Source organism: Limanda limanda, chromosome 19, assembly GCF_963576545.1.
Source record: "Limanda limanda chromosome 19, fLimLim1.1, whole genome shotgun sequence".
NCBI classification, from domain to species: domain Eukaryota; kingdom Metazoa; phylum Chordata; class Actinopteri; order Pleuronectiformes; family Pleuronectidae; genus Limanda; species Limanda limanda.
Window position 1 is genome coordinate 7,967,249 of NC_083654.1, and position 27,334 is coordinate 7,994,582.

The 27,334-nt window shown below is 42.9% G+C and overlaps 1 protein-coding gene across 1 annotated transcript in view; it reads left to right on the plus strand.

Moving 5' to 3' along the window:
• The window catches only part of csmd2 (CUB and Sushi multiple domains 2), a 260,666-nt gene that overhangs the window by 128,820 nt on the left and 104,512 nt on the right, over positions 1-27,334 (plus strand). The window contains exons 8-16 of the mRNA XM_061092731.1: positions 1,839-1,926; positions 2,951-3,075; positions 8,326-8,447; positions 10,874-10,977; positions 13,599-13,711; positions 18,496-18,678; positions 19,948-20,138; positions 20,306-20,441; positions 25,753-25,947. Of these exons, the coding sequence (XP_060948714.1) occupies positions 1,839-1,926; positions 2,951-3,075; positions 8,326-8,447; positions 10,874-10,977; positions 13,599-13,711; positions 18,496-18,678; positions 19,948-20,138; positions 20,306-20,441; positions 25,753-25,947 (1,257 nt within the window). The remainder of the gene's footprint in view (positions 1-1,838; positions 1,927-2,950; positions 3,076-8,325; positions 8,448-10,873; positions 10,978-13,598; positions 13,712-18,495; positions 18,679-19,947; positions 20,139-20,305; positions 20,442-25,752; positions 25,948-27,334) is intronic.

The following is a 27,334-nucleotide window of genomic DNA, read 5'->3' on the forward strand; positions in this document are numbered from 1 at the left end:
ACCTGGGACATTAATAGCTTGACGGCGGCGAGTCACCTGACGAGAGCGGCGTGCAGAGATGGATGTTAGAGGGTTTAAGAACAACCTGTTAGACAAAAAGAGAGGTGCATTAATGGTAATCCTGCCTCAAGGCCATTTTTAAATCATTTTATCCACCTCCTCCTCCCACTTTATCTTCTGCTTTTAATCCTCGTGTTTCTCAGAGAAAAAATCACTCTTTCGTCTTTCCTTTCATTTGCGTCCCTTTAAGGCTTTTTTATTTTCTTTAAACCTCCACTTTACGATCCCCTATGTATAACATTTCCATATTATGTCACTGCCCAGGACCCTTAACGGAAAGACAGGCACAGGTTTTGGAGTTCAAAATGATGAAGTTCATTACTTAGATCACTTTGCATACATGGGATTAAAATGGGATTATTTGTATTTTCTTAATATCTAAAGCTACATGTGCCGTATAGTACAATAATAAAAATGGATTAATAAATTACAGTACTGCCAACCAGCCTCCTTGCAGCTGCATTATCACCATGTCACTGCTTTAACCTGCTGCTGTGATTAAGTATTGATTGAATGACAATGTTCACATTATACAAATAGGGTTCAATCTGTTTTGTTACTATGATAAACCACAGTATTCTCTGTAGAGATGTGAGTAAACATGACATGGACAGTCAAGAAGTTATCATTGGCCTCCTCCTCCTTCTTTTAATCAATAGCTTCATTCCTCTGACGTCGTTCCTCTCTTCCATTTCTTTCGCCCCGACAGCGGCAACGAGCCTCTGCTTTTGAACCCATTACTCTCTCGCATCAAACTTGGACCGTGGCCAATGAGCAGGTGTCGCATTGATTTGGCCCCCGCAGACCTTTGACCCCTCCCAGTCCGTCAGATGGGCTCTCCCGCTTGCCCAGGTTTATTTGACCCATCCTGGCACGTTGCCTTCCAGTGCTTTGCACCCTGTGACATGATTTAACCGAGCAGCACCAGGACTGTGCCCAGGGATAAAATGTCCTGGATGAGAAATGTTAAACGGGTCAAGGTGTGTGCTAAACGAGTTGATTTATGCAAGTGCAGTGCAAATATCAAGCACTCGTTTGACAATACGAACAGACTAAGGGAGTTCTTAGCACTGATTCTGCTCATCAGCCTTTGAACCTTACTTTTGCTTTGTAATGATTAAACGGCATCAGGTGATTATTGGCGACTGGAGGGCAGGAAGTTAACAACAAACACTCTGAGAACAAAGAGGGCCCTGACTAATGCCTGATGCAAAGTGTTGTAATGCACAAAACAAGTTACCATGCCAGCGCCTTCCAAAATACACCTGCACCAATCAGAACACCCGTGAGTGTCATGGTTGTATTTGACGTGGTTTGGTGCACTGCGATATTGAGTTAGTAAAAAGTGATTTGTCTGGTCGGACGTCATTTGTCGCTATTATTTTTGGGACTCATCTTTAAGACAGTAATACGCACCTTACATATTAGAGGTCACACAACGTGCTGACACAGATGATCTGCTCAAAGTGAAAAGGTTTCCACTGTAGAGAAGGAAAACGTTTTGAGTGAAGGCCAACCTGACTTTTAAAGGGAATGAGTGAATCGGTTTGTTGCACCCAAAACACACCAATGATCAATTAAGGGACAAAGTAAAAAAACGTTGTACCATGTGCCCGGTGCAACAACCTCCTTTACCCCCCTAACTACTGACCCTGTTTTTTTAATTCCCTCTTGCCAGGACTTGTCCAGGCATTTTAATATGCATGTCAGTTTTTCCCTAATTCCAACTGTTACCCAATCTGTCCGTCATCCTTTTTTCTCTGTCTTTTTCGCATTAGTGTCGCAGATGGGTGTCGCCCAAGGACACAACATGTGTCCAGACCCGGGGATCCCAGATCGAGGGAAAAGAAAAGGCTCAGACTTCAGGTAAAATAAAGTGAAGAATGATTTGAGAAGCCTTTAATTAAATGAAGTGTCATCTCTAACTAAATAAATAAAAAAAATCATGATTGAACAAGAACAGGTAGATTGATGCATTGTCAATAATAGACAATATGTTGTGTACAATATTTGAGACCTCACTTGTCTTTGAGGCAGTTGCAGTTTTATAACTATAAGACTAAGACTAATGTTTATTTCCATGAGCTACGCAGTGTTACTACACACCATAAAGGTATATGGCTTGTGAAAATATATATCAAGGTCATTTAATTCTCTATTTTGTTGCATTCATTTAGCTCAGTCCTTTCAGTTGTATCTTTTGTGAAGGCTCCTCTAATAGTCATTCAGCTTATGATAAAGTGCCCTTTGACAGTTGGGTTTTTATGTTACAAATAAATAACATCAGCAATTAGTAGTAAATTGCTGGTTATTTATTTTTAAGTAAGATTTTGACATTATTATAATAAGCTGTTTTTTTCCAAAACAGGTCTGAGATTAAAAGTCTCAGTATTAATTGGGGGAATTCTCCAATGTCATCATTTAAAATGTGCTTTTGGAAATGCACATTGCAATTTTATTCCAAAGTGATCTCCCGGTTTGTTGTTAATGATGTGAGTTTTAATCGGCAGTGAGCTGGGAAGCACTCACTGGAAATGTGGCCACACTATTGGGTACTATGACAAAGTCAGGAACTGCACATTATCCAGCGTCACGCCCCATAAAGCCACTGCAACCAAACCAGGAAGAGAAATGTGTACACTAAAACAAATTAGAGATTCATTCCGCTCCGAGCCATTGTTTCTGTCAGTGGTCAACTGCAACACAGACAAATGGGGAACATCCATCTCCCACAATGCAGCACTTTTGGAAATCCCAGCCAGGAAGTCGGCTAATATCTACTTTTTTTCAAATTTGTCTTGTTACATATCCATCATCTGTGCTCACAGCTAAGTGAGTTTTTTTTTACAGGAAATGTTTCTGGTGCTAATGTTTTTGTTTTTTTCTGTAGGCGGGGAGCCACGGTGCATTTCTCCTGCGATGAGGGTTACGAACTCCAGGGCTCGAAGAGCATCAGCTGTCTCCGAGTGACGGACAGCTACGTAGGCTGGAGTGACGATCGGCCCATATGCAGAGGTAAGGACTGACCTGTGGGCTCACCATCCATGCACATGAGTGTGTGTGTAATGGAGTTACTCTCAATATGACCTCCATTTATATGTCCACACTCAGAACTGTGATGGGAATGCGTTTTGCTTCTTCTATGTTATTTCGCGGTGACTGGCGCGACTTTGACCTTTGGCTAGTGTTCTTTTGCTTCCTGCTGTTTAGCCGTGGTGGGGCGGCGCTGCCCATCAGTCATGTCTTCCTTCTGACCACTTTGTGACAGGCAGGGAAAGTGGTCAGGCTCCCTGTGCAGTGTTCCTGATGTTCATGTTCTCCTCAGGTTCAGTTCTCAGCCTCAGTGAGGTGAATTCAAAAGACTGGATTAGATTTTTCACTTTTTTGTGAAGTATAATTGTTTTAATCGATGGCACATCAGACTTTGAAACATGTTTATTTTTGTCTCTATACAAACTAATTGCACTTTGAAAAATAACATGGATATTGCAATGTAAATACGAACATATACACACACATATAGTTTGACTCGGGCTGCAAAACCCAACAGAGTCATCTTTTTTTCAAACCTAACCCAACTCAGATGATTTCCCTGATTTCAGTCATGTTCAGCATAAGAAATCAAGTAGACAGCCCAGCCAATGGGACAAAGCCCCTCCTGAATATAATTTAAAGATTTTCTGCAAACCCAACCTGACCCATCTGGTCCTGATGGGATTCTCTATCCACACTCTAACGCACACAGACACACAGTGCACACGCCTCCCAGAATCCAAGGGGGGTTGGTTAATTGGATCTCGTATATTGATATAAATCCTATATTCAAAAATATATATATATATTTTGTTTTAATGATTTAATGCATTATAAAACAAATTTAAGCATTATTTTCAGGTGGGAATTATTTTTTAGTTTCAATTCAACAGAGCTCTGCACGTCAATACCAATCTTAACATTCTCAATGCAGACAGAAAAAGTTGTCAAATTACACAGAACAGATCCATAGGGTTTAAATACACTGCGCTCCACCATCGGGAGTGAGGTATCTTAAAGGAAAGATAACACGAGCCGTACAAAATAACCTCTTCCTAGTCATTCCCCCTTAAAGCAGCTATAATCAATGTGTTTTTAATAGCAGTGCTTGAGATGATAGTGTGGGAATAATGTGGTGAAGTGAAAGAAGTTGCTCTCCTCAGCTCTACAGAGCTTTGGGCTCAGAACTTTTTGCCCAAAGATGCAATAAAAAAATCAAAGTCATTGCAGTTGGTGGCTGGTGGTTGATTGTTGTTTCATTGATCCAACAGGACTAAATGCTTTGTCATTACTCTCGAATGGCCCAGTAATTGTAAAGTGCTGAGTTATAACTCCAAAAGGTTAAAATAATTAGGGTAAACAATTCTGCATGCACCAAGATTGACATCAATTAATTAATCGCCGCATCAGAAAGTACATGAGCAGAAGAGCAAATATGAGATTATATTTGTAGGTTATTAACAGTAAAGTTTGACTTTTATTAACATTGAACCCTTAGATTCATTACAGGGAGTTTTCAACTGCATTGACCCTTTTCCCCAGAAAGACCTGTCTCCCATTTTGTACCAGTTTCCCCATTCATGCTTTTGAAAACCATTGTCTCTGTGAGATAATAATGTGATCACCTGTAGGGTTTGTGCAATTCAATCACTGTGCAATCATTTTTCATGTTGTCCAAAATTCAAGAATCCCAAGACTGATTTAAATTAAATTACAGCACTAAGAAGATGTCAGAATGATTATTTGAATGTGCTTCATCTCAGTTAAGAGACTATCAGTCATAAAAGATGAGGATCTTTGGTGTTCTTTTTACATGAGACACGGTGATGAGAGTCTGGTTCTGGCATATCTGTCTTCTGTTCTTCTTTGATATAAAATAATGACACAAAAAACTGACAGTTTTTTTTTTTTTTTGGGAGTGCAGGCCCCACTATCACCATCAGCTGCTTTTCACTTTCATCTAAAGAAACGGTGGAGATTGACATGACATCTGCAAAAATGTCAGCACAATTTGCCCTTTAAAGATATCACATTCCATCATCATCATTTAACCTTTGTCACTTTTGTTCTGCTTCAAAATGAAGATCAGACATCATCCAGGAATAATTGAAGAGATGCATCCTAAATTAGAGTTAGCTTGTGCTTTTACGTAGCAGATGTACGTACTTTTTACCTTGTCAATGTTTTGTGACTTTTGTAACTCCAGTCATTCATCTGTGGATTAAGCCTGGTGCAGTTGTACATCATTAGCAATGCATCTACAGCAGATAGATCGCACAGGAATGGCAGGGGGCAATGTAGGCGCAATAAAAGACCTAAAGTTTGGCTATGTTTTTTTTTTATGTTCAGCCGGGGCGGCTGAGGGGTAGAGTGGTCGTCCTCCAACCTGAAGGTCGGCAGTTCGATCCCCAGTCTGACCCATCTGCATGCCGAAGTGTCCTTGGGCAAGATGCAGAACCCTGAATTGCCCCCCCATAGAATAACAAAGTGCTGTGAATAGATGCACTGTAAGAATGTGTGTGTGAATGGGTGAATGTAAAACTGTACTGTAAAGAGCTTTGAGTGGTCATCTAGACTAGAAAAACGCTATATAAAAACAAAACCATTTACAAAACCATTTTTAAAAAAAAGCAAATGTCGTAGTTTTATATGAGTTCTGCGCTGCGCCTCCTAGAGGAAAACTCATAATGATAACATTCTAAGTAAACGGATAGTACTGCACAGCAAGTATGTGAACAACTACTATCATGACGCATCCAGTCATCTTCCCATAACAAAAAGAAAGATTAATCAGCTAGTCGACTACTGTTTGGGCAACAGTTAACAAGTACTAAAATGCAGTAGTTGTGCATGTCCGACCAGATAATCAAATACTCCCTTTTACAGAGTATATATAAATATTGGACTGAAATACACAGCACAATACACATCGTGTGATATGCTTTGCGATGGTATGATTTCAGAGGGCGAAACGATGCACTATCATTAGAACTGGAAAAAAAAGACTCAAGCTCTTGCTGCAAAAAACGATTTTCTTGATATAAAATCCACTCTTTTCTCTTTCGTTCATTCTTTCTTGCTGGTGACACTGATTTTGATTGCCGGTTATCTCGCTGCACTTCTATGCCTGTCGCTGAACACACAGGGTGGGACGCGTCGGCCACAATGATCCCCATGATTAAAGGGAATAGGAGTGGATGCTTCTTTGGGCTTCCTCTGTGCTGTATTATTTTCATTAAGGTCACCCTCACTGTCAGCACAACTCATATTAATTACTTTATTCTCCCCTTAACTTCAGCAAAGTTCTCTTTGCACTTTAATAGGGGTGATTTGGTGGGAGAGGGGGTGTAGCACCGAGCCACTGAGCGGGGCTCGAACACCCGAAGGTCCTCTTTTACAGACATAACTCATTAAAATCAGGGTGGCTGGTTCAGGCCCTTTCAAATACTTCAGGTTATCCCCCCCACATTTGTACACAAGTACACACTAATGCCCCTCAAAGTGCTCATTACGAATTCCGTTTTAATTTGAAGGGGGTTTTGAATAGTTCTGCCATGCAGACACCCTCGGGCCTTGATAAGAAAAGTCACATTGTCCTTAGAAGCTTGGTTTCCAAACGACTCCCACACTAGTTTCAATGAGAATATCAAAGTGTTGTACTTATAACGTATATTAAACAAGTTTTTTCTATCATGATAAGTTTTCGGATGTACCCAATCTTATTAACGGTGGGATTTTGTGTACCGTGACCCATTTTAACAATAGCCGAGTCTGATATCCTCTAGTTAGTTTTATTGTCATAATTAATTACTTGCATTTCATAGCCTGATGATATTCATTGTAGACGTGTGTGATTTATGGTTCAACCTGCCTCTTACCCTGATGCTGAAAAGTAAAACATTATAGATAATGGATGGATGGATGGATGATTTATGGTTTTGATTAAATCTCTTTGTAATTCCACCACATTAAATTGGCAAGTCGGGTCTTTAAATCGAGCCATGCAGGTGATTGTGTTTAGATTGCTCTCGCTTTAAAATATGATAATAGCCACAATGTCTTTAGCAACCATTTGCCAGTTTTAAGAAGTGATGCTTGATTGCAGCTTAGTCAGTAATAAGTAAAGTTAAACTGGAATGGAACTCAGTAGAGTGCATACATACCTCCACCAATCTGCCCTGTCGACAGTGGGGGGGAAATATTGGATCCGCCCCTTTTGTGCGGATCTGCCGAAATTGAATTGGTTCTTTTTTTAATCCCGTGTCCCATCTGTCCTTTTCTGTTCAGTATTGTAATTATATACGACGTGACTCGTGGTCGACAGTTTCTTTTAAAAGCAGACAAAAACATACACATACATACAAAGAAAAGATTTGTTTTGCGGTTTGGTAAAAGACTATTCAGGGAAAGTCGTTAGATTTGCTGCAAACTTTCACTTGAACTCAAAGATGAACTGATTAGATGTTGGTGCCTTGAGGTCAAAGGTCAAGGTTACAATGACCTCATGTTACTGTGTTTCAGTTGTCAAAGATAAGGTTACAGCGACCTTCACATGTTCACAGAAACTGAACAGTTTGGCGGAGTCAAATTTTGTTCTAATTTATTTTATTCTCTTTGATTTATTTTTCAAATGATATGTTAAGTCATTCCAAATATTGATCATGTATCTTTGCTTGCTATCATTAAAGCACATTGAGACTATATTTATCAAATACATTGGGCTAACTTGACTTGTTTTTGTGTTATCCTGCAAACAAACAAACAATCCAGCACAACCTACAAACAAACGCACAGGGGGAAACATAACCTCCTTTGCGGATGTTAGAAATGCATTTTGACTAGTTTCACAGTTGAATTCGGCAGATGGCCTCATTATGATGCTCTTCAGGATGCTGCTCATGTCGCCTGGTAAAGACTGAGTTCTGAGTGTTGAACGCCCACGCAGGTCGTTTCTGAACGGAACAAGAAAATGTGAAATATACATAATCCAAGTAAACATATACAATTGCCACTATGGGTGATAACAAAGTGTACAGGTGTGGAGGCTGATGTAGCTGAGGTATGACTCTGCTGAGGTATGACTCTGCACAAGCTGCAGCCAAACAGCATCATGACTTGTGGATTTAACAGGAAATGCAACACAGGGTTTGACCCGCAGCTTCGTCCTGTGGATTCTAAATGAGGAATGTGTCTTTAAACATTAACACAAACTCTCTGTGTCCTCTCCTGTAGCGCCAATGTGTGGAGGTCAGCTGAGAGGACCCGGCGGTGTCATCACATCTCCCAACTACCCGGTCCAGTATGACAACAACGCCAACTGCACGTGGGTCATCGCTGCCGCAGACCCATCTAAGGTAAAAGCTCATTTTAAGCAACGGTGCAGCTATTTGGTTTTAGCGACTGATCACACAATCCAGCGCTGTCTTTAGAGCTGCTTTCAGACATGTGCTGAATGTCGGGTCATCTCCGGACTTTCTCTGGAGGAGCGGTATATGACTGGCCGAGAGTGTCTGGTCTCAAGTTTCTCCAGTAGAGGTAGTGAGTGGGCGAGAATGAGAATTAATTTGTTACATCCTGCCTCTGCTGGCTGCACCACTCCTCGCCTGAAAGCTCCAGAGGTTTGGGTGTTGTGTGCGTAGACTCTCCTGCTGTATCGTTCATGTGTGAAAGGCAAACTCCAGAGAATGTCCAGACCTTTTTGTTTGGACAATCTCCGGAGTAGGTTGATTGAAAACAGCTTAAGAGATGTGTTGCACTGCAAAAACAGTAAAGCGGTTGACTCGTTTCATGCATATTACGACTGGACAGTTCAGGTGTCTGTTAAAACCGCCATGAGGCGAAAGCTCACTTGTGGACAAATGCGAGCGATAAGGCAAATGAAAGAAAGGAAAACCCTGGACCTGAGCCGACAGGAGACAAAAGAGAGCTGTTAGAGGGAGAGAGGAGAAGAGTACAAACGGCGAGACGACTAATGGAGAGGTTTGGAGTGCATGCTCAGAGGATGTCATGAGATGTGTCATTGTTGCTCTGTTCAGGCCATTGACTTTGAAGTTGTTTTTCAAGGCCACGCAGCTTCTACTTCCTGCCAAAAGATCCTTCTGTCAAGTCAAGCTAAATGGTTGTAGAGATCTGCTTGCTCATTGCAGTAGTGACGGAGGGGCTGTGTGAGGTTAGAGGGAGTGCGGTAACGGCACATCCCTCACCCAACCCCACCTTTTTCACACACACACACACACACACACACAGACACCCTTGGGTATACCCGGCAGGCATCCTGCTGAAACAGACAACAGTACTTTTGGTGCTGTCTCTCGCTCCGTGTCTGGTCCCAATGAAGATGGAGCGAGTCTGTTCTTTCTGTTTAGAGACGTAATGGGCTTCTATTCCTGCCCGACCGTCCCGGCCCGAGGAGAGGCCGGGTCGGGCAGGACACTGAGGCGGAACCGCACACTGAGAGGTGGGCGGGTGTGCGTGACACAGCTCTTCTAGACCTGATCCCACCTCGTGACATCATGACTAATGTGGGTTCTTGCTTCCCGTCAGCTTCAGGGACACTTGGGGTCTCTTGTTCCCATACGACAGAAATTTTTAGAGGTTGCAAACAATATAAAGTGTGTAACTGTATATATATATATATGTATATGTATGTGTGTGTGCATGTAATTGCTTTCCTTTTTTGTCTGTGCCTTTGCCTCACCTGTTGAATAGCGGATGTGAGATGAGTTTGGGCTATGAGGCTCTATTTATCGAGTGATCGGACCCATTTCTCCCGCACACCATCCATCTCTCCTCTCCACCTTGGCAATTTTCATTAGGCACCGGGTTTAACATAGGACAGAATGCAATTTGCATTTATATAAGCTTTTTCATTAGGCCTCGCTCTCTCAGCCCTCTGAAAACATTAGGAAGTTGGCGGAAATCAGTGGCAGCTAATTTAAAATACAGAGACAAAGCAAGTCCTACCTTTACTTTTGCTTTTAAAAAAGGTATATTTTTATTTTAGTCTGCCCTATTACTCGTAGCACTTTTGTCTTTATCAACATTATGTGCTAATCATAATGAAATCGTATTTATTTGTCTCTCTTCATTGGACCCACCCCATGCCTCCTTCAGCGAGGGAAAATTTATTATTTTTCTTAGCTTATTTAACCTTCTCTCCCACACTCGTACAAAATCAAATAAATATATGTCTTTTTTTTCTCCCGAAACTTAAAAATTCAATATGTTAATCTTTAAAAACTTTCCTTTTGACCTTTTACGATGCATATATTCACCTTGCGGACCACCTGAAGTCCCCTGCCACCTCTCTGTGATGTGCTTAAAAGTCTCTGTACGTCTGGCTCAATTGGTCACAAACGTGTCTGCAACCTGATGATTTGATGAGCAAAGAGTAGGGGTCAGGCAGAGCGTCTGGCAGGCAATCAGATATCTGATTATCGGGAGGGAGTTTATAATCGCCAGACTGGAAGTCAGATGCTGCAAAGTAAACACACCGGAAAGTGCGTTGGATTCTGATTGGAGTCATATTTAATGAAGATTCGTGAGTATTTGCAGGAAGGAAAATTGACGAAAGCAAAGCACAGATGTGTTGGACACCATGTGCACGGCGTGTAATGAGCATAGACGATTACTCAGAGGAGATTGAGGGATGACAGACTCGTGGACAGAGGGATGGAAAGTCACAGATAGGGGAGGGGGTTTCTCCTCTGCACCTGGCGTAGGGAGCGTTGAAATGTCTGACACTCACGGTTGTCTTGGCGATGTCCCCACTGTTGTCCAGGTGATCAAGCTGACATTTGAGGATTTTGACCTGGAGCGGGGCTACGACACGCTGACGGTGGGAGACGGCGAGGTGATCGGAGACCAGAAGACCGTCTTCCACGTGTGAGTGACTCCTCCCACCTCCACCTCGTCACCCCTTCATCTCCCGTCTGTTCTCTAACTTCCTCTGGCGTTTACTCCGCAACCACCCTCTCCAGCAACGCTCCATGTGATCGTATTCTTTCTCTTTCCTCCTCACCTTTCTTCTTTCTTGGCACACATCCCCTCCTCCTCCCTCCTCCTCCACTCTCTCTGCACCCAGCAGCACCCCTCCAGCCCTTTTCTCTCTGTTGTACTGTTTCTCTTTCATTTCATCACCACCTGATGCAGTGGCGCATGAAAAATAGATGCCGCACCGCATTGTCAATCATCGCTCTTTTTCGACGTTAAAAAGCGAGATCACAGCCCGTGTGGCGCAACATTGCAAACTGCATATTGATGCACCCTAATGGAGAATGCAATAGCAGATGCTCCTTAACAATTCACAGGATGTTGTTATTAATCGTGCCGGAATTTACCACGTTAATAAAGTTTTTATAGATCTATTTTTAATGCACTGCTGCCTCTCCCGGATGGAAGTGGAGGAGGTGGGGAGATAAATTAGGGAGAGGTTTGTGGAGGAGGGGCTCGTCGATGTGTGAAGCTTTTTCTCACTTTGATATTTTCCTCCACACCCAAACTGAAAATGACCTAATCTGTTCAATTAAGGAGTACCTCTGCCGTTATGGACTTCTTTATGACGGGGCAAAAAGAGCGAGCGGCTCTGTCATTGGACGTGCTCTCGCGCACAAACAAACAAACCACAAGAGTTTAGAGCCGGAGAATATACTGCAGCTATCAGCACAGTTAAACTCGGGACTATATTTTTGTGAATCAGCGGTGCAGGCAAGCGTGCCCGGAGTTAAGAAGAATTATTTATTTTGCAACTCTACGGTCAGAGGCGCGTTAACCCCCCCGCAGCAGCACCGTCATAAATATGGTGGTTAATAGGCAGTGAGTCACAACCAATCAAGTCCCCTCTTTCCCCCTCACTTGAGAGACACCTTTCAGTGACAGTCTGATAATGGAAAAGGATAATTTGGTGAAATAACCTTTTTCTTATTTCCATCAGGAAAATGATGTCCTTGTGCGGGAGGAACATCATTTTAATAAGGAAGAAGATTCCCTTAAAGAGGCCGATGTGCATTGTAACAATTAGCTTGCAGATAAAATATGACATAGATAGTCCAGCGATTCAAAAATAGCTCAGATAAAGAATATGTGCTGTTGTTAAGTGAATATAATTGTGTTGGTTACTCAGGTGATCATCTTCTTGTAGGGTCAGGTTTCATCTGAAAAGCATTTAATAAAGGAAATCTATAAGTCAAGGGGAATGCAAACTCTACCGTTGTGCTTTTACGAACACATTCATTTTTTTCCTCCCACACGTGCAGAGACGAGTTGACAGAAAGCCACAGATTTAAAAAAAAAAGAACAAAAACACCGACCCGACTTTTCCAACACTACGTCCTTGCTACTCCCGTGTACGGCCACTGAAAGTAGAACCCTTAATCACTTACTCTGCAGCTATGCACTTAGTAATTAGAGTTGGGTGGAATTACTATTCAGATAGGATTAAATTACGTCTGCGGCATTGACTGATCCTGCCCTCATTTCCCACTTTCCTGGCACCAACAATTTAGCATTAGAGGGTTTTCACAGGCTGCAAGTGCCTGCAACAGTTTTAGAGCACTTATCTTTGATGGGGGGAGTCAGATAGTTGAGTATTTACAGTAGCTACAGAAAATACTTAGACTTCTTCCCCTCCTGCATCTTGTATTGTGCTGTATATTGAATTGCTGATGGATAAATAGTTGTCAACCACAATGGCAATTAGGGGATGTCACAAGAACCGATACTTCGGTACCAAGCTGATGCCAAAATTCTAAAGAATTCACTTTTTTTCCATAGTACCAGAGACAATACCACTGCCAAATTTGATATTCAGACCCATATTTCAGTATTTTGTATAAGCTCCATTGGCAGAAGTTAGCTTTTAGTCTACTCGGGTGACGTCTTTGGAAGCTTTGAAAACCTGGATTTGGGAAGTTTATCCCAGTTTGCACAGCTTCTCAGGCTTCTTTGGAATGATGGGAAGCTTCTGTGAGCTTCAGTTCTCCAAAGAAGCTCAGTGAGGTTTAAGTCTGGACTCTGGCTCGGCCACAGTTGAACCAAAGTAAAGACATCTCAAGCTAATTAAAGCAAAGAGGATGCACCCGATGGGTTCGACTTTCTTTTGTAAATGAGTGGTTTCAGTTTTTGATTTTTTAAAAATTTACAAAGAATTATGGGTTATTGAATTTTGATTGAATGGCAAGTATGACAGGGTTATCTATTTAAAATTAAATCCACAACAGATTAACTTGTTAAAAATGTCACTGGTGTCACTGTAACTTCAGGTTTTGTTTTAAGTTTTTTTAATGATCGAATAGAAACGTCACCTTGGGCTTAAAAGCAGTGACTCTAGATCTCAGCAGTAAGGGCAAACCGTGCTTATATTATAATAACTATAATATTATAATAATTATTCTAAAACACATCTTATCCTGGTTTCCCAATTGTCACACTTAAATGTAGCTCAAACATCCGGTATTTTCATGTCCACCATTAAAGGGATTTGTTTGTCCTCTTTTCTCTTTTCAAAGTCTGTCTGGCACCACCACTCCAGACCTGGTGGTCAGCACCAGTCACCAGATGTGGCTCAACTTCAAAACAGACGACACAAGCGGCTCCCTCGGCTTCAAGGTCTCCTTCGAAGGTAAGGTCCCTTCCCACATCCTGGCCGGCCTCGATTGCATGAAAAAAAACTTGACTCGTTTGAGGTACCCGTCTCAGCTGACTCTCAAATAGCTTTAAAGGAAGTTAAGTTATATAAAAGTGGCAGCCTTGTGACGTTACTGTCTTTGGATCTTTTTCCAGACGACCCTGAGGTGCTTCATCATTTCAAAGTTTCACGGAAACAGTCAGTTAGGAAACGATCGTATTGTCTCGGCGCTTCATAGACGACCTCGACTAGAATTAAATGTCTTTTCTGGGTCATGTCCCCCTCCGCCTTGCGACTCCCTGACATCATGAGTTCCGACACATTTTGCTTCAGGTGACTGTATCATTGTTGCCCTTCCCTGCATTCTGATCATCCTCAGCTCGCTTTCAAAAACATAAGGATTAGAGATGCTGCGTCTGTCTAGTAAACAACTTAAAGGACCTTAGAAGTGTCATAGGAGATAGGCAGGCTGCCTTAAGCCGAGCTACCTGACGTGTGCCACATGGCAGCTAGATTACAAAGCTGCTCAATAAAACATAGGAATAGAGATTTCTCTTTGACAATGCAAACACAAAGGAGCTCTGCAGGGGAGCTGTTTTCTTTATTCTGACCGACTCTGAGCAACGATTGTCGGTAAATGAAAACCCAAATTGACAGTTCAATACTAACTATGCCCAAATTGCGGCAGTTACTTTATAGAATAAACTCTTCAGAAACAGTCAATCAGCTGTCACTGCAGATCAGTGCAGATTGATGATGCATTTGCCCCGTTGCCTAATCTGAGAGTGTGTGTGTGTGTGTCTACACTTCAACAAATGTGAATTAATTTGTTTATATGTTGGCATGCACGTGTGACAATGAGATCAGACAAAAGGGAGCGACGGTGGGAGTCTGCGAATCTGTGTGTGCGCGTGTGTTCCCTTGTCTCTGCGTGCGTTTGTGAGGTTTGATCTCAGAAGCACAGCGCGTCTTCTCTCTTGTCCACAGATGCTTATTTTTCATCAGTAAAAATAACAGAGAAAGTGGAGCAGCGTGCTGCACCGAAGTGTAATTAGAACAATGAGTTCTACTTAATGAAGGGGAAGAGGCGCTTTGAACCACTTCACCTCCCAGATTGGAGCAACCCGAAATCTAATTTGCATTCTCAATTACTTGTATTTTAAGGCTGATCATCAAGTGTAATTGCAAACGTCGTCATGCCAGGACACACACACACACACACACACACACACACACACACACACACACACACACACACACACACTTCCTCTTTACCCATCAGCATCTTTGTACATGCTCTGCAGTGGCCTCAATCTTTCAGATGAGCTTCTAATGCTTGCAAGGAAAATCATGTGCAGGGCTAAAGCACCACTGTAGGGCTTTTTACCAACACTGTCAGTGTGGGTAATGTGAGAACAATTAGACGTACAGAATGCACCATGTATGAATGCATGCACCAGCAGGAGGGTTGCTAACATCGAGGACACAGAGGTCATAGGGGAGGGTTTTGTTTTGGGTTTGCTGATGCTGGTGTTTAATCCATACTTTTAGAAAAAGCACAAAAACGAAGGTTGACGATAAGAACAGATTTGTATTGCAAAGGCGCACTGGAAGTTGAGATTGAACATGTGAAGTGTGAAAACTCCTAAATACACAGTTATATAAATACATTGACATCAACCACATAACAATTAAAGCTAACCCCAGTACAATAAACTTTCAGTTCATAACACAGCAAAATGCAACGTTCCTTAAATTAGAAACTGAAATCTTCATAGTTATTTGGATTGGCACCGGATGCCCTTTTACATTCTTTTCTTCAGTATCAGTCTGGGGCTTAGATTCAGTAAAGTGCAGCAGGAAGAGAGAGTTTATGATGAAGCACGTTGGGCCATAAAGATACAATATGTTTAAAAAAACTACTAAATATATCCCATTCCCGCAAATGGTGCTGATAGAATTAGGTCCAAATGGAAATGCAGGTATATGAAGTCCATCAAGGTATTATGTGCGATAGTGTGTTACACAGATATACTTGGCTATCAAAGTCCCCGTGTGAGCCTAAGCCTCCAGCAATTGCAGCGCAGTTGTTGACAGTAATGTGAGTTTGAGCGACACAACAACGCTCGGATTACCCTGGAATGTCAAGGAGACGGGGGGGGGACAACAAACGTGGCGTTCCGTCTCTCTTCCCTTATTCATGACAATCCAGCGCAGGTTTGCTCTGTCCTGTGTACATTGCTCCTCAGAGATCATCTCATCCACGATGACGCAGATACATCCACTAACATGTGTATAACAGGAGATTAACACAGTCCACAAAAGACTTCACTTCAAAGGCCTCTCTCATGTATATCCTCCATTTTGGCTAAAGCTCTACTTTAAACGCTGCTGTGAATCTGCCTGATTGGGTGTGCATGTGGTTTTTGCGCTCGTAGCCTGTTTCTCCTCCCAGATCTGGTTTCTTTTGGATCTTACCCATTCCCCGTCATTCTTTCTCCTCTCAGGCTCGGCTTAAAACTCGCCCTAAGCGCTCCCTTCCCTTTAAAGGTGACTTCCACATGTAAGATCGATGAGTTGTCTTGTCAGTGAGGCCGCCTCAGGATAGCCATACATCCAAACAGCAGTGAGCTCTAAATATGTGTTCTAAATGATGATCATCATTAGGGCTGGGTATGGATTTATACCCAGCATCACCCCTGGTGCGATTTAAAATCGTATTAGGCCCTGCCGTCATTTCCTGGATGGATGATCTTATTCGCTCCTCTGTGTTTCCCCATCTGGAAGCCTCGATAGGATGCCTCAGCATTCCCACATGCAGACCTCATCCTCGGAAAAGTAGAAAGAAGAGTGAGTGAAAGAGAGGGATGCGCATAAATCTCGGCGTAATGAAATTGGGTGGGTGCGGCGTTAAGGGCGAAGGATGGTCATGGAGGCGTGTGTGTGTGTGTGTGTTTGTGTGTGTGTGTGTGTGTGTGTTTCTGACCAAAAGTGCGTACGTCAGCTTCCAGTGCAAGTGAGAGCACACAGTAAAGGGAGGGATACATTTGATGGGGAGATAGAGAGATACCGATAAGGGAGACTTTTTTAAAGATGAGTGAGTGCGGGGGGGGGGTAAAGGTGACGCCAATGGAGAAAAATAAAAATAATAATCCGTGCCGGGACGTCACATGGTTTTTATCGCCATGAAGTATAGAGGCTGGTCTCTCCTGTCAGCCTGTAATGACCCCAGCACACTGAGTCATCCGTAGTTAATTGCTAATATCCATTCAGTCATATGTATCCGGCCTAAGGTTCCAGACAGGAACAATATCTCTTATGCAAAACACGGAGGAACCGAGGTGGGGACCAGACTGATGACACTCTACAGCCGAGGACACATTACTCAACTTCACTCAGTGTTAAGGACGTGCGCACGTAAGGACTCTCAGACGACTTTTTTACACAGTACCCAACTTTTAACGATTGCAAAACCCTCACATCTGATCCAGAGAAACACAAGCTGTAATGCTACAGTCACCTAAAACAAGCAGGTGATACTGTCGACAATCTGATTTAAGTGTTGCACTGATGTGTTCATCAGAAGAGCCAGCAGTTTTTTTTGTGTGTCCACAAATCAACTAAAGAAGCGGTGAAAATCACCTGAAGGCTGAACTGTAGGAAGAAAAACTTGATCTGTTCTGAGCAGACTCTGGATCTCAGGAAACAGAGAGGGTCGTCCACTAACCAGAAGAGTTTGATCCCCACCTCCTCCAGTCTGAAGTGTCCTTGGGCGCAAAATACCGAACCCCAAATTGCCCCGGACAGCTGCACTGACAGTTGTGAATGGTGTGTGATAGAGAAAGCGGTGAATGTGACTCGCCATTGTACTGTAAATCCCTTTGAGTGGTCGATAAGTCTGGAAAACCTCAGAATAATAATATCCCAAAAAATATCCATTTACCATCTGTCTTTTCAGTAATGTTCGTTAATCATTTCATGTTAATCAAGGTCAAATAAATCCTGTCCCCTTCGCTAACATACAAATTCTAAATGGAGATTGATTATTCAACTCGGTACTGGAGGGAACAAGAAGCAACAGTTCCCCAAATCTGTGTTTCGTTTCGTGCTCGGCACAGATTATCCATCGAGCACATTCTGTTCTTCCTCGTATGTGACCTTCCATGCTTCCTGCAAGGGAAGAACTTTTATTTTGTTACTCGACTCATGGAAAGAAGATGTGTCATCCTAGGTCATACGTTCAGCGCTCTACGGACACATGTTGTGTCAAACAGCTGAACTCACATTTGCTTGAAAGCGGAATATAGCCCTGTTTGATATATTCCGATCGAAAGTGCGATCCTGCATCTCCAGATCACTTCTTATCTATGCAGTTGCATCTTGTCAATATCTGCTGGAGGCAACAGGCAGTAATAACCTTCGGATGAGAAGCCCTCCCTTCCTATTCTATTTGATATATATCTATATTTCTAGGCCAGAAGAGGAGAAAATATTCCTCTCATGTGTTACAGGCCCCCACCTGATTGTTAATGATGTTAAATATAACTTGCCATGACATTACAATTTCGTTTAATATAGGAGTTAAAGTGAGCGCGGTTAGGGAGCTGGTTTGTGCAAATTACATTGTGACCTTTAAATTTATATCTTCACTACGACACCAGGTAATAAGGACGGGTCTTTATTTATACAACCCACACTAATGTTTCCCTTCTTGAAATTGCTTATTATCATTACGGCTTGCATGGTAAGTAATCTGCCTGTTTTTTCTAACCACGCAGAGATCGACCAGGGCAGCTGCGGAGATCCCGGCATCCCGGCGTATGGCAAACGGGAGGGGGCGGGTTTCCGTCACGGGGACCGGCTGTACTTCGAGTGTCTTCCTGCCTTCGAGCTGGTCGGCAAGAAGAACATCACCTGTCAGAAGAACAACCAGTGGTCGGCGAAGAAACCCAGCTGTGTTTGTAAGTCCCATACACTGTGTACACATACACACACACACACACACACACACACACACACACACAGGGACAACGCAGCTCACGTGGCTGCATAATAAAACGGTCAGATTATCCCTACAGTTTGCAGAGCAGAGGCTGCAGATTCTGAAACAATAGGGGGGCTTATTAGCTAATTAACGCCATGAAAGACAAACACAGAGCGTGAGAGCGTTAGAGGATGAGAGGGCGAAAAAAAAGTAAAAGAGAGCTGACCGTGCAGATAATACCCTCTGTTGTATTATTGATGAGATAATAGGGGTGGACAAAAAAGCCACAGTATCTAGATAAACATCACTGAGCTGACTGACAGTGGCTCCTGGCCCCCGAGTCAGTTTGGCTACATAATAAAGGGAGAGAATGTTTATTTGATTATCGTTTAACAATATGTCGTAGTCGTGTAGACACAGAGCGGCAGGGTTGTCTCGTGTCATTGCCAGGTTGTTTGTGTGCATTAGGTATTAGAGAAATGTATTTGTATCCCCTCGATTTAAGCCAACGGGAGGATTTTACACCGGTTTAAACCGACCAATCCACGACCTCACCGGCCCTCAGGTGCTGTTCAGACATGGGTCCTGAGAAGGTCGATCACAAGTTTGTCTCTTCGCACCTGACGATAAAATACTCCTGTGACATCTTGTGATCGGATCTCACTTCCCCGCTCTATATGCCAATAATAATTACTGTAATTTGTTTTTTGCAAAAGACCAAATGATGTTGTTTTAACAAGGTATACGTTTACAGATGTGTCCGATGTCAATGCTGTGTTGGCAAAAGCGACTGGGATATAGAGATATAGAGATAGAGAGAGAGAGAGAAGCGTGCCGAGTCACGAGGGACTGAATAAATTGGGGGCGAAAAGCAGAGGAGGGGTTCAACTGCAGTTGCACATACTAAACTTATCCCTTTTAACCCTGGCCATTCAAAGAGGAATCCAAACTCTGTCTACCTCTGAACTTAACCACTATGGGAATCCTCAACTTCCATTAAACACTTTGCCTCTGCATCTTGATTTTCAAGAGTTCTTTTTTTTACATTTGCCATGTGCTCTTAGCAAGTCATTGTACACCTGTATGTACTATTTCTACAAGATAACACATTGTGTCCATATGACTCCCTCCCAGGTCTCCTAGATGTCTATGGTTTATGAAGTAGATTCATGCAAATTCAGTAAAATCTTATTATATTGCCTCAACACTCATTCTTCATGTCTCCAACTCTCCATCACTCCGACAGTTTCCTGTTTCTTCAACTTCACCACTCCATCCGGGGTGCTGCTGTCCCCCAACTACCCTCAGGAGTACGGCAACAACATGCACTGTGTGTGGCTGATCATCTCCAACCCCGAGAGCCGGATCAATCTGGCCTTCAACGATCTCAGCATGGAGAAACAGTTTGACTTCCTCTCGATCAAGGATGGAGGAAAGGTACTGGCGGTTCATAAGCTGCTGTCCTCAGTTATTTCGAATATTTCTCTGTGCAACTTCATCCACCGACGTCTGTCGGTGACTGTGCTCTCAGTAGGAGAAGCAGCCTTTATAATCATGTGTACAATCTAAGCAAGCGTCCTTCTTCCCTTCTTCCTGCTTGTCAGGCTGAGTCTCCGATCCTCGGTACGTACTCCGGTGACGTCCTTCCTCCTCCCATAACAACCAGTGCCCATGTGGCTCGTCTGGAGTTCCTGACTGACCACACCTACACAGACCGAGGCTTCAACATCACGTTCACGAGTAAGTACTTCACTGGGGGAGTTTCTCAAAGGTTGTAACCAACTGGACTGGATGTTGTGTTTACTCCGGTCTCCCACAGAGTGCATAAACTCTTCCACCCGTCCTTACTCTCACATGCATAGTCATATAGAGAAAGGAGAAAAATAACAAAGGTCTTTATTGACTAGATAGAGACTTGACTTATAAATAGAACCCCAACAAAGATGCAGCACCCTTACCTGACGTGTCCATTGTGGCTGCGCTCATTAAATTCTATTCTGGGTAGCTACTCACTTCTGAGGAAATTCCGATTGGGTTTTATGCTCTTATCACAGCACATGCTGGCTGCGTGCTGGTAAGCCCATTTCATGGATATACTGTACTGTGAGGGGTTGGCAGCGGAGTTATTGTATTCAACGCATGTGCTCTATTGTGAAACGAGGCTAATCTTTGCAATTTATTTGTTTTACACCTCCCAAAATAAGCATCTGCGAACAAAGAGTCCAGCCCTAACCTTATAAACCCACAAAGCTATTCATAAATAGTTATGGTGCCGTCGGGAGGTTTGTTTCCGTACGACTTGTCTTTAAGATTAGGGTGTGAGTCAATTTCATGTACGCAATAAAATGTTATTTTTATTTAGACAGTTTGTTTTCATAGCCTCTAGTTTGTACTTGTCACCCTTGGTCCAGCTCATTATATTACTGGAAGACTCTGGCATATACCTGCTTGGGAACATATTATCAGTAGTAATAGTTATTAGTAAGGTAGTTATGGTATTTATGGTCATTCCCATATAAGTGTCCAGTGCACATGAACTTATAAAACCCCAGAAATGCAGTTGTAGTTAATATGAAACCTTGCTAATACAAGAACATCATATCCTTTGAACCAAAGGACTGAGACTTTAAATCTTGTAATGAAAAATACACATAACATAATTTTTTTTGCTGGGAGTGTCATAAAAAATAAATGCGCTATTTAACCTTTTTTCCACAAGGTGAGTCTCACGGAGATTACATCATCTCTAAATTAATCTTACGGAATTAAGATTTGATCTCACTAATCCCGGGATGTCTACAAACTGTGCAAAATGTCCCAGTTACTAATCTTTGTAGTTACACACTGCTCCGGCATATAAACACAAGACTGTCTGATCCGCTCACTTTTATGTACGTATCTCCCATAGTTGTAGTATTGAGGGGATACTGTACACTTGTGTTGATGTTTTTTGAACAGTAAATTATTCGACTGTTCTTTGATTATTACATAAATGTTGGTTTTGTTTCATAATAAATACAGGTTTCAGTTCATAATGCTATCTATCTAACCAAAGCTACCATAGTCTCGGGTAACAAACCAAGTTAAAACCCTCCAATCAAAGGTGGATCACTCTGCTCTCAAGGCATTTTTTGAATCTTAGCCAAAACTCAGAGGGGAAGTTGTACTTTAATATGATGATCATTGTTATTGTAGCCGGCGAGACTTACTCATCCGTAGTTGTATATTCATTTAAACCAATACAATCTAATTATAATTACATTGTACCCTCAAGACAGCTTCTGTTTCCTGCTCTTAGTTTTCTGAATCCACTACCAACTTGCCTCAGCTTACCCAGAATGCTCTTGGGTCGGTGCTCCAGCTCATTTTCACAGCATCACCTCGGCCCAGGTGTCTGTGTAAAGCCACGGCTCGGCCCACACGTGGCGGCTAATGCAATAATTAGCAAGTTAGATGAACACATAAATAACCAACGCTGTCGCAGGCGAATGAATGTCAAGGGAAGTTAATTGAAGATGACGGTTGGTTCCTGGCGACGGCGGCGTCTAACTGCAGGTTTTTTGTCGTGGGGGTTGCGGAGCTGAGCGGACAACTTCCATCATTCATGTTAATTAAGGACATGCCAAACTGTATTGAGGGGATTTTTGCCTGTTAATAAATAGGATGATCGTGATGGATGAGGTTTGGCTGGCACTCTGTTTGGGTCCAGTGGCTGCAGAAGAGGGATTTATCAACACCCACACATCGTGTCACCTCACTACGTGTGTGTGTGTGTGTGTGTGTGTGTGTGTGTGTGTGTGTGTGTGTGTGTGTGTGTGTGTGTGTGTGTGTGTGTGTGTGTGTGTGTACAAGAGTGAAAAATTATGTGAGAGAGATAGAGGCGCAGGTGAGGTATTTGTTTACATGCCTTGTTCTGGGGTTATGCCTCTTCTATAGTGACTGCGCGGCCTCTTCTCACTCGTACCTCCTCATTAAGAAGCCTGAGAGGTAAAGTTTAGCAGACGCGTGAAAACAATTTCCCCCGTCTGTCTGCTCCACGTATCATTCAGCGGTGTCATCTGGCGCCGGCGAATTTGCATACGCGGTGGTTTCCCACGCGTTAGAATTACTGCAGCAGGTTGAATCAATGTGACTCACTAAGTGAAACTCATTTCTTCTTGTTAAACGCCGGCATTACTAAGTGCTGACAGTGGAGGGAAAAAGTTTGCTTCGAGAAACTTGGGTAATTATTTTGGATTCTCCATGGAAATTAGAATCCTGGCAGTGAAAATGCAATGTGTGACAAAGATTAATGGCAGCGGAATCGCATGTGATCTGTTCGTCTAGCGGTTTTCAAAAGAGTGGTTTTTTTTTATTTGGAATTAGTAAAGAAACTCTCCTTGCTTCTGTTAGGCGTGTTCGTTTATCCTTTAAGACAGGGGTGCCCAATACGTCGATCGCGAAGGCAGTGTGGGTCGATCGCACAACTTGACAAGAGGCACGTGGACGCTCCGGCGCACGTACCCACTTTTTTTTTTTTTGCCCCTGCCGCCGCCGCCACGCCTCCCACCCTGGATGATGTTGCGAACGTCAACGGGGGCGGACTGCTCGTCACGTCGGGTTCAAACCGGACGCGGAAGCGCCGCACAGCGCTAATCCCTAGAGCTGCATAGAGTGGATGACGGCGAAAGAGCGATTTGTTTACTGCTCCGCCGTTAAAGAGATGCTGACGTCAAAACATTAGTTATAATATTAGATCCGCCTCGCATTCTCTCCTCCCGGACGCGCGCCTGTTAAGCCTCCGCGCCGCACCGGTGGTGTGCACCATACAGAGAATCACTGCGCTACACAGGGGCGGCCCTAGCACATTTGGTGCTCTATGCAAGAGCCCCCCCCCCCAACAAAAAAAAGTTGAAAAACGAAATTGCAACTTTCAGACGGTATTTTGCCCTGTAAGACTGCATTTCATTTCAAATAAACACAACAACGATCACAACGACATGGTGCAAGCATTCGTTTTAGACAGCGTCTCTCCTCAGGAGAAGGAAAACATTACGTAACGTTTCAGCTTGACCTCAGATAATATGAACGTGTTTACAGTTCAAATTCATTATTTGTCATAAAGTTGCGTTTAGTTCAACGTTCTCATAAAAATGAACGCGTTATTTTGAACTCGTTCATGCACAACACTGCCTGAAACTCAATAGCCGACTGGTCTACCTGCCTCAGCCGCCTGCGGGTGACTCTTCAGCTGTGCTGGATGCTGTTCACTGCAAAGTGAACCCGGATGAGCTCTACTCACCTTGAAAATCAGCTGCTGCTCAAACTCAACGAGAAGTTTGTAGACTAGTGCTCTAAAGGTGGACCAAAGTTTAACCAAAAGTTTAAATATACAGTGGGACAGCGGCATTTAAACTTTTTATTTTAGCTGTCATGTGGTTCATGTCTTGACGTGTCCTCCCAAAAGTTCTTAAATGTTGTGTTGACATGTTAAATGTTTAATGTTTGACATGTTTAATGTCATTGCACTTACATTTGTAAAGATCTCCTTTAATTAAAAATAACTGGTTTTGGATTGGATTTATGAGCCGTTGTCCTTTTTTGAACTGCATAGGAGCGGCCCCCGCAAGTGCAATTTCAATTTCACTTGTCTTAATAAATAAATACAGATTTTAAAAGCATACATGGTCGGTGTAAATATATCATTACTCTGTGATCAAAAGGACTTGAAAGGACTCGAAACTCAAACTGCAGGACTTGGACTTGACTTGAGACTTGTCAGTCTTGACTTTGGACTTGACTTGAGACTTGTCAGTCTTGACTTGGGACTTGAGGGCAAAGACTTGAGACTTACTTGGGACTTGCAAAAAAATGACTTGGTCCCACCTCTGGAGGATCATACAGCTCACTGTACTTCTCCACTTAAATTATTAATTTAATGTCATCCATCTTCAAGAACTTCTCCGCTGTTTGCTATGTCGGGTGTGGAGGGTAAATTACGTATTCTCCACTCAAACCTAAGTGGAGAATACGTAGCCCCCCCCCCCCTCTCTCTTTTTATCTATATGACTGCTTGTGGCTGTGCAGAGGGAGACATTTAATAATGTGATTGGTAAAATTGATAAAATTAAATCTCCAGGACAACAGAAGGGGAATACAAACTATGGGATGCATATTTAATCATTTCTATCATATAAGATATAAAATATGTTATCTATATCGTTTAAAATCAGTTTTCAGTGTGTTTCCTGGTGCGAAAAAAGAGGGGGTACGTGTGCGGGGGGGGGGGGGTGTAGATCTTGTTGAGCTGGTCATTTCGAGAGTAGCTCACAAGCCTATAAAGTGTGGGCACCCCTGCTTTAAGAGAAGAAGAGCCGAACTCGGTTTGTTCAATCAAGTATTTTTTTAGGAAAGCAATGAACAGGTTACAGCAAAGGCAATGGGCTTCCACACATTGGTTGTATCAGAGGGCCACAAACATCCGGCGCCTGTCCATTTTATAGCAGTAGATCTTCTTTCCTCCTCCTCTGAAGTATGCAGGCCTAAGCCATCCTCCTGGCATTTGAATACGGAAGTAGCAAGGAGCCACTCCCAAGGCCTTGACACAGCTGAGCCCATGAAGGCCAAACTGTTGTGTATTTGAGCATATTATGTTTTCTGCTTCATCAAAACAATCCTGACTCTGTAAACATTCGGATCCTCGAAACCAAAGCAACGAAACAGAATTAAGTCAACAAAGTCACTTTGTCCGACCTCCAGAACTTATCAGACAGCTGCTCGAAATCTATGTGAGTTTAATGAACCTAAGGGAATTACGCTTTAATACAAAAATTAGAAATGAGAACAAGTGAAACATTCATTCTTAACACTAGCGGTTATTAAAATCATTTGTATGAAGGCATAATATCTAGCTAAAACTACTCGTATCTTTATTGTTAGGAGTACAAATATAATTTGAAATGCTTCTATCTTTATTTGTTTAGAATTCTGTCAACCACAACCTATAGTTAAAATATTGAAATCCTCACACTTCTACCTTCACACTGACGTCTCTCTTGGTTATTTCCAACAGCGTTTCGCCACAACGAGTGTCCAGACCCCGGTGTCCCGGTTAACGGGAAGCGCTTCGGTGAGAGCCTTCAGCTGGGCAGCTCCATCTCCTTCCTGTGCGAGGAGGGCTTCGTGAAGACCCACGGCTCTCAAACCATCTCCTGCATTCTCAAGGATGGCAACGTGGTGTGGGATAACGCTGTTCCCCGCTGTGAAGGTAGGTAAGGGAGGGGTTACCGCGGCAACGTTTTGGCTTCACCCCTTTTTTAGTTAAGTGGCATAAGGTGAAGCTTCACGCTGGGGACACACATTGATGTAGGGAAAGTACAATCGTTAAGGCTCTTATATACTACTAGGTGTCCGTTTCTCGGAGAGTTCTCAGCAGAGGGAAAAGACTCTTTTTGATTTTTACTTCTCCGTCAGTCTACGTCCGGAAAAAATTCACCGCCAAACCCATAGCTGGCGCAACGGAAGACGAGCTCAGAGAGGCCTACCCCATTTGGGAAGAAGAAGTCCACGTGTCTCTGTTGACATGTTAGCTTGCGTCCCACACACTGAACCATGGCAACTAACAGAACTAAATAAAGTGACACCCAGCGGGTCAAAATGCTGATGTAATCGTTTCTTAGCGCAGCGGTTCCCCGGTCTTGTTTCCGAACTGTGTTGCTGATTCCACAGCTTGAATCTGCTTGAGGCTACATGTAGCTAGAAGCTACACGGACCTAGCTCCCCCCAGCTTCCACACACAGTCAGCAGGGACTCCCGGCACTAACAACTACTATCCAGTGTTTGCTTCTAACCTGACGGTATTATAGAAACAGTGTTATGATAGAAGTGGAATTAAAGTCGTGACGGCGGGTTCTTGCACTGTTACCACCGCAGTTAGCATGGTGGCTAGCCTAGCCCGCTAGCCTAGCCTGCTAGCGCCGTTTTGAAAGCTCGTTATAACCGTCTGTGACCGTGCACACATGCCCTCAGTGCTCTAACGAGCCACCGTCAGCCGGACAACTCCGCTGGCTTAACACACACGTCACATTAATCGTAGAATCATAGTTGTGTTTGGGTTTGATGCTACATGGAAGTAAACAGGAAGTAAACAGGAAGTTTGAGGTCCGGAAATACGGAAATGAAGCCATACGGAAATGATGTCGTTCGCGGACCAATCACAGCCAAGAGCGGTCCGTCGGGTCTCCAACATGAAGACGGATAGTTAGAAAAATCAGACGTGTACGAAAAGCTGTCGGAAGCATTCGGAGAGGGCGTTTCACGACGGATAGGGCGGTCTTATCTGTCCGTAATAGAAGAAACGGAGAGGCATAAATTGGCCTTTAGATTTACCAACAGAGTTATTGTAATGTGTTTTTTTATTCCATATGTCAAAGCCAATATTACACAGGTATATGTTGATATATTTAGGTTGTCGTTGCCATAGTTACAGTTGTATGAGAGTCTTGGGCAACCCTGAGTGAAAACAATATTTTTGTTGACTCAGTAAAATATAATACAACCACTCTACCCAACGGATATTAAACATGAGTGTGATGTCGATGTGTTGCTACTTTTTATTACATGAACTCAAAAAGCTAGAAATAGATGACCATATA